Below are 14,466 nucleotides of genomic sequence, written 5' to 3' on the forward strand. Positions count from 1 at the left end.
GCTCAATTGTGCTGAAAGATGCAATTGCCATCCCCGAATTCCTCTTCAACAGTTGGAAGCAAGAAAGTGCTTAAAACATCAATGTAGACCTGTTGTGTGATAGTGCCACACAAAACAACAAGGGGTGCAAGACCCCTCCATGAAAAACAGGACCAGACCATAACACCACCACCTCCCAATTTTGCTGTTGGGCTACACACGCTGGCAGATGATGTTCACCAGGCATATGCCATACCCACACCCTGCCATTTGATCTCCACATTGTGTATCATGATTCGTCACTCCACACAACAGTTTTTCCACTGTTCAATCGTCCAATGTTTACGCTCATTGCGCCATGCGAGACATTGTTTGGCATTTACCGTCGTGATGTGTGGCTTATGAGCAGCCGCTCGACCATGAAGTCAAAGTTTTCTCACCTTCCTTCTGACTGTCATAGTACTTGCAGTGGATCCTGATGAATTTTGGATTTCCTGTGCGATAGTGTGGATAGCTGTCTGCTTATTACACATTATGACCCTCTTCAACTGTCGGCGATCTTTGCTAGTCAGGAGACGAGGTCGGCCTGTATGATTTTGTGCTGTGTGTCCCTCCACATTTCCACTTCACTATCACATCGGAAACAGTGGGCCTAGGGATGTTTTGAAGTGTGGAAATCTTGGGTACAGACACATGACACAAGTGGCACCCAATCACCTGACCACGTTCGAAGTCCATGAGTTCTGCAGAGCTCCCCATTCTGCTCTCTCATGATGTCTAATGACTACTAAGATCGCTGATATGGAGTACATGGCAGTAGGTGGCAGCACAATGCACCTAATATGAAAAGTGTATGTTCACTTTTGATCACATAGTGTTTATGAGCATAAAACATGCTCCATAATTCTAAAACAGATTGATGTCAGTGATACAGGCATATAACTGTTTGTATCTGCCCTACAACTCATCTTGAAAATGGAAATGAGCTGCAATAATTTTTTTTTTTTTTGTCACTAGGTACCCTTCATTGCTCCAATGGTCTACAATAACCTGCTGGTGGAAGGGAAGCAGTTTCCTTCATACAATGTCTGTAGAATCTTAGAGGTATCTCATCTCATCGATATGCTTTTTTGCTACCATTCATTTGTAGTTGCTTTTTTCATTGTGTGATTACTTCTCCGTATCGGCCATTTTGAAGTTTGTTTGATAATTGAAAGGAAGGCGGCTTGTATCCTGATCTTCAATGATGTAGCAATTTAGGAATGTCGAATTCAACATTTCAGCATTCTCTCTGTCATCTTCTGTTCCAGTACCAAGTATGGTCCCTAGGCGACTGACTAAATAATTTTGATCCACTCACTGATTTGATATAAGACAAAATCTTTTTAGGGTTGTTAGTCATGCCAGTTTGCTAAATTTTACTTTCAAAATAATTCAGTGCTCCCTTCGTTTAAATCCGTGATGCTCTCTATGGTTAAGTAGCAATTTTCTAATGTGGCTGTTAAACCATGGGAGACATTTCCCATCCCAGAAAACCTTGCTCTGGACATACTTCTCTCTCTATTGAATTACTCCTTTGAATTTTATCCATTTGTGCTGCACATCTTCATCCCCAACACTGAATATTTTATGTTGAGTACTCAGATACTATGTAATTTATATTGGTTTCTTGTGCTAAAGAAGAATATTTTCTTATGTTTTTTAATGGTTCTTATAACCCCTCAAGTCACTGATGCTATCACAGCCTTAGGATCATGCATATACCCTCTTCTTACATTAACCAATTCAAAAATTTTGGGGCAGGCCTACAGTTTTCTGGCCAAAAGCAGAAGTCAAGAAATTTACTTCCACTGTCATCATGGAATTGTTTACTCATCAAATTTAGATCTTCCACACTGCTCGAAATAAGAGATTTCATTCAACTCTGGATATGATGCTACAAATAGTGAGCTTATTCTGCACCCTGCTTGTGATGCTAGCTGTCTTCACAAATTGGACAACTGCTGGAAATAACTGAGGATGGCCTCAGTGCAAGTGACAGGCAATACATTCGTCCTGACATTAGCCATGATTTGCAAATGATTGCACATAGTCTGCTAAATGGCTGCCAGCACAGACTCCTCCACATCACTGACAAGACCTCCAGTCCGGCTGGAGTGGCCAAGTGGTTCTAGGCGCTACAGTCTGGAACCGCGCGACTGCTACGGTGATGCCCTTATTAGTTAGGTTTAAGTAGTTCTAAGTTCTTGGGGACTGATGACCTCAGAAGTTAAGTCCCATAGTGCTCAGAGCCATTTGAACCAAGACCTCCAGGCAAACTTATCCTGCTATTTTCCCAAGGGGTACCATCAACATTCTAATATTTGAACTCCCAATGAGTAGCACCACATTCCTTAAGATTTCTTCTTGTGGGGCACACTAAAGTATATTTCCAACTTTCACAAAACCCCTCTGTGTGATTCTCCTTCCCTTAGATGCAAAAAAGCAAACACAATTAAGAATGTGCAATACGTTTTTTGTTACAGAATGACTGTGGCACACAAATTTTATAGATTTATTACTCCAAGGAAAGATTTGATGATGATTTTTTTGTTATTTTCTAGATATTTTATTTGCAGAAGATTAGAAGATGTCTTGCAACACACCTAACAAATGCATCCCTGTATCTATAGGGCTCTCAGAAAGACATGATACATAAACTTCCTTTCGGCAGTTTCTATCATCTAAATAGATATGTTCATTAACTTTGTGGTTTTTTAAAGTCCTCTAATATTCTGACGCATAATGGTAAGATTGTTCTTACAAGTTCTTTTGTATGTGACACTTAATTTATCTAGATCTCTCTTGAAACGTGCTATAGATGGGGTATTTAACTTAACGAAGTCTTATATCTCACACCTGTATTTTAGGAATTCAGGAGGGAGCATTTCACATAGACTCTTGATGTAATTGTACTGGTGGATGAAAATTTGTGAGTAAAAATTCATCAGCAAAACAGTAAAAATGGCATATCAAATTTGGGTAAAATACCAAGCTTTCGCTGACTGACTGCCATCATTGAAAGACTGCAATTTTACCCAAGTTTGACACAAGTTTACCAAGAACTTTTTATTTGAGGACTCTCTTGTGAAATACTTATAGCCATACACGTAGTGTTATTTGTTGATTAATTGGTTAATCAATTTCATATCCCTCAGGTCATTTGTACAGTTCATCAGAATGATGCGGAACATGTCATTTTACATTAACAATACACATTCATGTGTTAACGTAGCTACATGCTGACTATTTGGAGGTGGTGTTTTTCTTTCTTTCTTTCTTTCTTTCTTTTTTTTAATATGGCTGCAAATATGTACATAATTATTACTTAATAATAATTTAATGACATGTGCAAAACATGTCAAATTACTGATTTCCATCTTCCCAAGATTTACAATGATTTGAAAAGCAAATGTGACTGAACTAAATTGTTTTAATTGCTCCAAAATGTGTGTTTCCCAGTTCAAATTCTCACCAGTGTAGACACCTAAGAATTTTTGGAGGTCCCACCGTATTTATTATGTCCTCACTTTGTGCTATAATTCTAACTGATGTAGTAGAAGTTGTTCCAGTGACATCCCATGGGGCACAGTGCTGAGGAGATATCAAAAACTCACATGGGCGTAAGTGCAGTTAGTAAATAAAGCCTACCCATCAGGTGTCCCTACTGCACATATTCTGTGCATGTGTGAAAACTTTCTCATCCCTGCTGGCAGGCGTGAGGCCATGGCAGTACGGTCGCACATGCTGCAGCCTGGCTGCCTGATTGACTGCACATTACCTGTGTGTCCACTGCTGATCACTACTGCCTGTGGACAACCAGCTGCCCACAGGCAGCCATTCAAGCTGGAACAGCCTTGTATAGTACCTTTAGATGTCCAGAACTGAATATGTTGTCTCTTTTTTAAATTGATAGTGACACCATTTGCAGAAAACCACTCATTAATACTTTTAAAAACATTAATTTCCATTTCTTCTGTTCCTGTTTGTGTGTTTGGGTTGAATAAAATGCTAGCATCATCCACAAAAAGAACTAATTCTGCTTGTTATATATCAGATGGAAGATTGTTCACAGATAAGAAAAACAGTGGACCTAAAATTGAGCCTTGTGGAAGCCCATAAGTTATTTCTCTACAATCGGAAAATTTTCCACTGCATAAACCGGTTAAATTATTAAGTACAACTTCCAGCATTCTTGTGATTACATATGATACTAACTATTGGTTGGCTGCACAATCAGTTCCACAAAACCTCACTTTAACTAGGAGAATATTGTGATTCACATAGTCGAATGCCTTGGATAAATCATAGATAATTACCAACCAGTGCTGTTTTGTTATTTCAAGCTTGTAAAATTTCGTGAGTGAATGTGTAAATTGTGTTCCCAGTGGAGAAAATCTTCTGAAATTCATACTGATTTACTGAGGTTATGAGTGTCACACAAGTGGGATACTATGATAGAACACATCACCTTCTCATAAAGTTTGGAAAATTCCTGTTGTGAAAGGGGTTGCTAGTTTTGACATCTTTCCTGCTATCTTTCTTATAAGGGGTTCAACAATGACATACTTCATTTCTCTGAGAAAATACCTTGAATTGATGATGGTGATGGTGATGGTGATGGTGATGGTGATGGTGATGGTGATGGTGATGGTGATGGTGATGGTGATGGTGATGGTGATGGTGATGGTGATGGTGATGGTGATGGTGATGGTGATGGTGATGGGGGAACAATGCCAGTAACCCGCACCGCCGTACTAGGCAAGGTCCTAGTGGAGGTGGTTTGCCATTGTCTTTCTTTCGATGTGTTGAAAGATATCCATTATTATATGGCAACAAATCTTCAGTAATCTGTTACAAATGTCATGAAATCCAGATTAGCTTCTATTTTTGAGAGAATATATAACACTCTTCATTTCAGAATAGCTGGATGAGACATCAACATGACTGAATTTCATGAGAGTTGCTTTATCAACATACTGCTTTGATTTTTCTGTTGAACTGCTTACCCTATATTTCCTTCTTCACTTATGAAATGATTGTTAAGCATACCTGCTGTGTGTGACCGTTCACAGCCCTTCCATTAAAATCAATAGTCATGTTACTCGGATATAGGACTTCTTGTCCTCCCTCTCATTTCACTATGTTCCATAAAGACTTAAGCATGTTCTCAGAATTAAATAAGCTTAATGTCATCTGAAGTTTTTTTGTAGTTACATACATGAATTGTTTGTAATCTTACCCTAAAAAGTAAAATAATCTTTTATGAAACAAGCAAATACAACATTAATTTCTCAACAGTATGAAAACATGAAATGATATCACAATTTTACTTAAGATGTTGAATGTAATGAAAGACAGTTCAAGCAATAAAAACCTGTAAAGGAATACCTCTTACTAAAACTAGTAAATGATACTTTGGTTTCTGTACAGGTTCTTGCTATGAATATGTCAACGTACTTGATGCTGTTCAATGCTCTTTGGCGAGCTAAGAGAATGGAATTTGTATTAAGCCTGGCATTCAAACGGCAGTTGACAGCTGCTAAGCAGATGAAATGTCTACCTGGAATGAAGCCTTTATTGCAGAGATTACATCTCTTAATTTCTGAAATGGTGCACTTCGTACATCAAGTGCAGTACTACACCCTATTTGAGGTATTGGAATGCTCCTGGGAGGTATTTAACAAGGAAGTGCAGCAAGCAGAAGGCTTGGATGATGTCATTAAAGCACATAATGCATTCCTAGCAAAAGTTCGAGCAGGAGCTTTACTAGATGAAGGAACACAGGTAACATGTTGGAAAATGATTGTTGTAATGAACCATTCTTTGCTTCTCCATTATGAAAGCTACATAACATATTTATCTTATTATATGTTTACTTAGGGCATGTTATATTGTGTCAGCTATCAGGAAAACAACTTACCAAGTAGATAATTTTAAACGTTTTGGAAAGGAATGTATTAGCATTATGAGAAACTTCTTTAAACTTAATTGCTTCAATCTCGCCATTAGTAAATGTAAAAAAAAAAAATATTTTTAATTCCAAATCACACAAACATACATAGTACAGAACATGCACATTCAAACAAATAAGTCCCAGTTGACTGATCTACCTGAACAGTGCCCGTGGGTATGTAAATACCTACACCGACTCTCAATTATACTGATCTGACATGAAGAAATGATCCATTATCAGTCTGACTTTATAAATAGTACTTAACATTAAATCTATACTAATATATAAAGACAGGTCATTGTTTAACTTTGTTACCAAAAATCTCGGAGTTCTTGACTGATTTACTTCACATTTTTACATGATGCTCTAATAAACATTTGTGGCAACTCTATCATATTATGTACTAACAAACATAGATCTACAGAACCAATGGGTATGAAAAGGAATTGTTTATTTTCTAAGGCAGGCAGGCTTCATCAGCAGCAGTTACAAGAACTTAGTTGATTTGACTTCACATCTGAATGCTGTACACTTTAAAATACACCTTATCATTAATATTTCATGAATCCTGCCATGTGGGCGAATTGTGATTTATTAGTCTCATAACATACACTTACAAATCATGTGATTATGGTATAGGAGACACATCAAAAATTACAAACTAAAATCTAATATTAATTTTTAAAACTATATTTAATCTATGTAGCAGTATCTATTTTTTCTTATTTTCCAGCATAGGTAAATATGTTTCTTGATAATGGACAATTTTTTTTTCCACAATATAATGCTAATTTGCGATTGGATTCTGTTCAAATTATCAGTTCATCTTCCATGAACTCTTCTAATGAGCAGTAACATTTGTGCATAAGAATTTCATGTAACTTCTTTTTCAGTATCCCTAGTTCCATGTTTAGAATGTTCTTGCCTTTAAGTTTGTTGTAGACTTTCATCCTCATATATTGTGCTGACTGAGCATATAATTTTAATCTATGGGAAGGAAGCATAAAATTATCTTTATTCCTTGTACTGTATGGATGATCAAATTGGTTTCTAGTGAACAATTCCGGTTTGTTGTGTAAAAATATCATTAGCTCATATATGTATAGCGAGGGGACAGTCAAAATGTTTAGTTTCTGTAATAATGGGTGACATGATTCTCTTTGCTGTGCAGTGCACATATTTCTGATAATTTTCTTCTGGAGCTTCAGTACACGAGATATATTATTTGAGCTCTTTACAATGTGGGAAGAGGACAAAAATGTACCTTTTTATTTAAATTATACACAATAAAACAACTTAACTTTTGAAAGGCTAAATTATTACAGTGCTAATATTAATTATATTTATTACACCATTGTCAAGAATTCCTATGAAATACTCTCTACAGGAGGAAGAGAGCCCAACACAAAGAACTTCAGTTCAGTCTTGAACACCATCATGTTAACCACAATACAGCTAATATGCTGTAGCAGGTTGCAGAATGCATATCTGCCCATGTGTCTGACTCCTTTCACTGTTAATATTAACCACATGTAGTGTTGTTCTATTTTTATTTTCAATTATTTTCAAGAAAATAGAAATACTGGTAATGACAATAGCCATTAATTACTCTGTGTAGATTGTGAAATGCTTGTTGAAGTATCAAGTTTTTTTGAAAGCAGTCTCTGCAGGATATTCTAGAATTAACAACAGGTATGAGTATCGTCACATGTTCCAGTAATCTGCAAATATTACTACCCTCTCCCCACCTCCCCTCCCTCCAGCCCTCCTAAAATAGTATATCTCGTATGTGAATGTAAATATTCATAATAAAATAGGGTCTTTATTTTTAAATCAGCTGTAGCAGTAATTACACACATTGTAGATGTGGCTGAACTGGGATGCTTCATTAAATCTAGTCTGGGTTTTCCAGTTGAGGATATGAGCTGTCTGTAGTTACAAAAACATAAAATTATCTTTGTCTTATATTTCATTATTTGAGCGTATTATTTCTAGGTTGAAGAGTTCTAAGAGAAGTACTGAGTTGTATGTAGTGAGACTAGTCAAAATTTTATGATAAACGATTTACCATGAACAACTGGTTAATATTTCCAAATACTCTCTTATGAGAAAAAAAGCACACCTCAGAGGAATTATTTCACTGGAATGGAAATTAGTAGAGGTTGTGTGCATGTACAGATAAACAAATGATCATAACCTCATAAAAATTGTCCGATTTATTCAAGAGAAAGAACTTAACAAATTCAGCACATGAGTAACACGCTGGTTCACCTCTGGCCCTTATGCATGTGATTACTCAGCTTGTCATTGACTGATAAAGTTGTTGGATGCACTCTTGAGTGATATTGTGCCAATATTTCTCCAATTCACGTTTTAGATCGTCAAAATACCTAGCTGTTTGGGGGTCCCTGCCCATAATACTCCAGATGTCCTCAATATGGAAGAGATCAGTGAACCTGCTGGCCAAGGTAAGGTTTGGCAAGCGTGAAGACAAGCAGTAGAAACTCTTGTCATGTGTAGGTGGCCATTACTTTCTGGAATTTAAGCCCAGGATGGCTTGTCATGGAGGGCAACAAAATGGGGTGTAGAATATCATTGACCTACCACTGTGCTGCAGCAATGTCTCAGGTGACCACCAAAGGGGTCCTAATGTGAAATGAAGTTGCACCCCAGACCATTACTCCTTGTTGTTGGGTCATATGGCAGGGATTAGAATAGGCCCGAGGTATTCCTGCCTGTCGTAAGAGGCGACTAAAAGGAGTCCATCCCCCTCAAGGGGGTAGTTAGCGCCTGCGTCCGGAGACGGACGGTTCCACGACCTATAATTGTGGTCTTTCTGGTTTTTCACTTCTCGTTTCTTCCTTCCTTTTGTTGGTTCCTTTCTTTGCTCTTCTCCACCTCACTGTCTTCCTTACTCTTTCCCTTGACTTCTCTTTGCCTTCTCATTGCCTTCTTCTCCTTGCCTCCTTCTCCTTGCCTCCTTCTCCTTGCCTTCTCTGGTCTCCGCCTCGGCGTTTGAGACAGTCTGTCCTCTTTTTCCCTCTCTCTCTTCTTTTTCCTCTTCTTCCTTCCTCCCTGTGCGTGCCTGAAAGCCGACCCACGCGTAGCCGGTGACGGGGTAACGCGTAAGTCCCCGCCCTGGGTAGACATGTAAGGCATGCGCGTACCCCCTGGTAAAGGCCAGGCCCGGGGAGGGGTGATTGCCTGAGCTGATACCTTCTGACCATGCCGATTGGTCCCTCTGTCTGTTTCTCGGGAGGTGTGACCTGAGGTGTAAACATTCACCTAAGGCGGGAGTGCCCTCTGAGAGGGTCCCCACAAGGAAGGAGCGCGCCATCGGAGACGCTGGCAATCATGGGGGATTCCTCCGCAATGGATTCTACTCCATCTCTCTCGACTTCTGCCCAAAAACGGAAACGTGACCAGCCACCAGTGACAAAAGTCCTACCGCCTGCCCCACAGTTCCTCGTCGTTTCTCGGTCTGAGGACGGAAAGGATTTTTCCTCTGTCAACCCTTTCGTTATCCAGAAGGGCATAGATGCCATAGCCGGATCTGTCAAATCTTGTACCAGGTTGCATAACGGTACCTTATTACTAGAAACTGAGAGTGCCTTTCAGGCACAAAAACTGCTTCGGGCCACACTCCTGTACACATTCCCTGTCCGGGTGGAGGCCCACCGAACTTTGAATTCGTCTCGTGGTGTAGTCTATACTAGCTCCCTCGACGGATTGACTGACGAGGAGATTCAATCTTTTCTCGCTGAGCAGGGCGTGACGGCTGTCCATAGGGTCATGAAAAAGGTCAACAATGACCTTGTACCGACCCGGACACTTTTCTTGACCTTCGATAGTGTTAAGCTGCCATCGCGCATCAAGGCGGGCTACGAGGTTATTTCTGTTCGCCCCTATGTCCCGACACCTACGCGCTGCTACCAGTGTCAGCATTTCAATCACACTCGACAGTCTTGTTCCAATGCGGCTAAATGTGTCACTTGTGGCAGGGATGCCCATGAGGGTGACTGTCCACCTCCGTCTCCTCGTTGTGTGAACTGTCAGGGTGACCATGCCGCATCCTCCCGCGACTGTCCTGTCTATAAGGAAGAACGCTGTATCCAAGAAATTCGGGTCAAAGACAAGTGTCCACCTCGGCTGCTCGCAAGCTATTGGCTAGTAGGAAGCCTGCGCTGCTCCCAGCGGGGAAATACAGTACTGTCCTCGCCTCTCCTCGGACTACCAGGGAGGTAGCAACCCAGACATGCGATCTGACCTTCAGCACCACGGTCGTCCGTTCGGCCAGTGCTAAGATCGCGCGGTCGACGTCTCCTCTTCCTCCCATCACCCCACAGACACCAGCCCCTTCATCAGCTTCTGCTAAGACGAAGACCCCGAAGTCAGATGCACAGGCCTTCAAGAAGGAACCATCCCGTGCAGACTTCTTACGTACCTCGACCTCCCAGCCTTCGACCGGTACTTCCACCAAACGTCCTTCTAAAAAGGCTCATAGGAAGCACAGTTCTCCTTCTCCGCCACGGCGCATTTCTTCTCCTGCGCCACCCAGCGGTTGCCGCCCCAGGCCGTCATCCGTTTCGCCTGGCCGCACCGCTGGTAGCCGTACATCTGGCCGTTCACCGGCGGAGGAAGCTCCCCCTCCCGGCCATCCTCCCGAGATGGCCGATGAACCTATAGACCCAATGGACGATGACTGTCCACCTACTGATAGCGGCGGCAGTGCTCGCTCGAAGCCAGGCCCTCAGCGGCCTTCGAGGTGACCCCTTCTTTCATCTTCCCTTTCTTACGATGGCACTTATTCACTGGAATATTCGCAGCATTTGCTCCAACCGAGAGGACTTGAAGTTGCTGCTCTGCTTGCACCGTCTGCTCGTCGTAGCCCTCCAGGAAACGAAGCTATGCCCATGCGATCAAATTGCCTTGGCACACTACACCTCTGTGCGTTTTGACCTACCCCCTGTGGTAGGTATCCCAGCTCATGGAGGGGTTATGTTGCTGGTCCGGGATGATATTTACTACGATCCCATCACGTTGCACACCGGCCTGCAGGCAGTTGCCATCCGCATTACTCTCCCCACTTTTACATTTTCCATTTGTACCGTTTACACTCCATCGTCATCTGCCATTACCAGGGCAGAGATGATGCAACTTATTGCTCAGCTACCTGCACCATTTTTGTTAACTGGAGACTTCAATGCCCACCATCCCCTTTGGGGCTCTCCAGCATCCTGCACGAGAGGCTCCTTGTTAGCAGACCTTTTCAACCAGCTCAATCTTGTCTGCCTCAATACTGGCGCCCCTACTTTTCTTTCGGACACATCTCACACCTATTCCCATTTAGACCTCTCTCTATGTACTCCCCAACTTGCACGCCGGTTTGAGTGGTATGCACTTTCTGATACATATTCAAGCAACCACTTCCCGTGTGTTATCCATCTCCTGCAACGTACCCCCTCTCCGTGCTCATCTAGTTGGAACATCTCCAAAGCAGACTGGGGGCTCTTCTCTTCCAGGGCGACCTTTCAGGATCAAACCTTCACAAGTTGCGATCGTCAGGTCGCACACCTCACGGAAGTCATTCTCGCTGCTGCTGATTATTCCATCCCTCACCCTACTTCTTCTCCACGTCGCGTACCGGTCCCCTGGTGGACCGCAGCATGTAGAGACGCTTTACGTGCTCGTCGACGTGCTTTACGCACATTTAAACGCCGCCCTACAGTGGCGAATTGTATCAATTATAAACGATTACGTGCTCAGTGTCGTCGTATTATCAAAGAAAGCAAGAAAGCCAGCTGGGCTGCTTTCACAAGCACCTTCAACAGTTTTACTCCTTCTTCTGTTGTCTGGGGTAGCCTGCGCCGGCTATCTGGCACTAAGGTCCACTCACCAGTTTCTGGCTTGAAGGTCGCGAATGACGTCCTTGTGGCCCCTGAGGCTGTCTCCAATGCCTTCGGCCGCTTTTTCGCAGAGGTTTCGAGCTCCACTCATTACCACCCTGCCTTCCTCCCCCGCAAACAGGCAGAGGAGGCTAGGCCACCTAACTTCCGCTCCTCGAATTGTGAAAGTTATAATGCCCCATTCACCATGCGGGAACTCGAAAACGCACTTGGCCGATCACGGTCCTCCGCTCCAGGGCCTGATTCTATTCATATTCAGATGCTGAAGAACCTTTCTCCTGCGGGTAAAGGTTTTCTTCATCGTACATACAGTCGCATCTGGATTGAGGAACATGTTCCCGCATGCTGGCGCGAGTCTATTGTTGTCCCGATTCCTAAGCCGGGGAAGGACAACCACTTGCCTTCCAGTTATCGACCCATCTCGCTTACCAGCTGTGTCTGTAAAGTGATGGAGCGAATGGTTAACTCTCGATTGGTTTGGCTGCTCGAGTCTCGACGCCTACTTACCAATGTACAATGTGGATTTCGTAGGTGCCGCTCTGCTGTTGACCATCGGGTTACCTTGTCGACCTTCATTATGAATAACTTCTTGCGGAAGCTCCCGACCGCGGCTGTGTTCTTTGATTTGGAGAAGGCTTACGACACCTGTTGGAGGGCGGGCATTCTCCACACCATGCATACATGGGGCCTTCGCGGTCGCCTCCCTCTTTTTATTCGTTCCTTTTTAATGGATCGACAGTTCAGGGTACGTGTGGGTTCTGTCATGTCCGACACCTTTCGCCAGGAGAATGGGGTGCCACAGGGCTCAGTTTTGAGCGTTGCTCTCTTCGCCATCGCGATCAATCCAATAATGGATTGCCTCCCAGCTGATGTATCAGGCTCCCTTTTCGTGGACGATTTTAGCATCTATTGCAGCGCACAGTGTACACGTGTCCTGGAGCGCTGTCTTCAGCGTTCTCTTGACTGTCTTTACTCCTGGAGTGTCGCCAATGGCTTCCGTTTTTCTGCCGAGAAGACAGTCTGTATTAACTTCTGGCGCTACAAAGAGTTTCTCCCACCGTCCTTACGACTCGGTCCCGTTGCTCTCCCAATCGTGGAGACAACCAAATTTTTAGGCCTTACATCTGACAGGAAACTTAGCTGGTCTCCACATGTGTCATATTTGGCTGCCCGTTGTACCCGTTCTTTAAATGTCCTCCGTGTTCTCAGTGGTATGTCGTGGGGAGCGGATCGAACCGTCCTACTTCGTCTATATCGGTCGATCGTCCGCTCCAAGCTGGATTATGGGAGCTTCGTATACTCCTCTGCACGGCCATCCATCTTACGCCGCCTCAACTCCATACAACATCAGGGTTTACGACTTGCGATCGGAGCATTTTATACTAGTCCCGTAGAGTGTCTTCATGCTGACGCTGGCGAATTGCCACTCACCTACCGGCGCGATATACTGCTTTGTCGGTATGCCTGTCGGCTACTGTCAATGCCCGACCATCCGTCTTATCGTTCCTTTTTTGACGACTCTCTCGACCGTCAATACGGGTTGTATGTCTCTGCCCTGCTACCCCCTGGAGTTCGCTTTCGTCGCCTCCTTCAACACCTTAATTTTTCACTCCCTGCAACCTTTCGAGTGGGCGAGAGCCACACGCCACCTTGGCTCCAGGCTCAGGTCCGCGTTCACTTTGACCTCATCTTGCTCCCAAAAGAGGTTACCCCCGGTTCGGTCTACCACTCCCGTTTTTTTGGAACTTCGTTCGAAGTTCATCAACATGACTTTCATTTATACAGATGTCTCTAAGACCAATGACGGGGTCGGGTGTTCCTTTATTGTCGGGGCACAAAGTTTCAAATACCGGCTCCATGGCCATTGTTCAGTCTTCACAGCTGAGCTCTTTGCCCTCTACCAGGCTGTTCTTTACATCTGCCGCCACCGACATTCTGCTTATGTCATCTGCTCCGACTCCCTGAGCGCCATCCAGAGCCTCAGTGATCCGTACCCGGTTCACCCTTTCGTACACCGGATCCAACGCTCTCTTCAGCAGCTGGTGGACGTCGGTTCTCCGGTTAGCTTTATGTGGGTTCCTGGCCATGTCGGTATCCCTGGGAACGAAGCTGCAGATGCCGCGGCCAAGGCTGCGGTCCTCCAGCCTCAGACAGCTTCTTGTTGTGTCCCTTCATCCGATTGTAGCAGGGTCATTTGTCAGCGCATTTTATTGCTGTGGCATGCCGATTGGGCTGCACTTACAGACAACAAGCTTCGGGCCTTAAAACCTCTTCCCGTGGCTTGGACGTCCTCCTCACGCCCTTCTCGGCAGGAGGAGGTAGTTTTGGCCCGTTTAAGAATTGGACACTGCCAATTCAGCCATCGCCATCTGCTGACGGCTGCGCCAGTGCCGTTCTGCCCATGTGGGCACTTGCTGACGGTTTGACACATTTTACTGTCCTGTCCAGATTTTAACACACTGCGTCTAGATCTTAACCTGCCAAGTACTTTCGATGCCATTTTAGCGGATGACCCACGAGCAGCTGCTCGTGTTCTTCGTTTTATCAATTTGACAAACCTCTCTAAGGACATTTGATGATGCTGTT

At 43.5% G+C, this 14,466-nt stretch overlaps 1 protein-coding gene across 1 annotated transcript in view; it reads left to right on the forward strand.

The window, feature by feature from the left end:
* LOC126184381 (gamma-tubulin complex component 3-like) overlaps positions 1-14,466 on the forward strand; it is a 258,538-nt gene that overhangs the window by 184,793 nt on the left and 59,279 nt on the right. The window contains exon 13 of the mRNA XM_049926766.1: positions 5,452-5,805. Within this exon, the coding sequence (XP_049782723.1) occupies positions 5,452-5,805 (354 nt within the window). The remainder of the gene's footprint in view (positions 1-5,451; positions 5,806-14,466) is intronic.

Source organism: Schistocerca cancellata, chromosome 4 (assembly GCF_023864275.1).
Source record: "Schistocerca cancellata isolate TAMUIC-IGC-003103 chromosome 4, iqSchCanc2.1, whole genome shotgun sequence".
Lineage (NCBI taxonomy): Eukaryota > Metazoa > Arthropoda > Insecta > Orthoptera > Acrididae > Schistocerca > Schistocerca cancellata.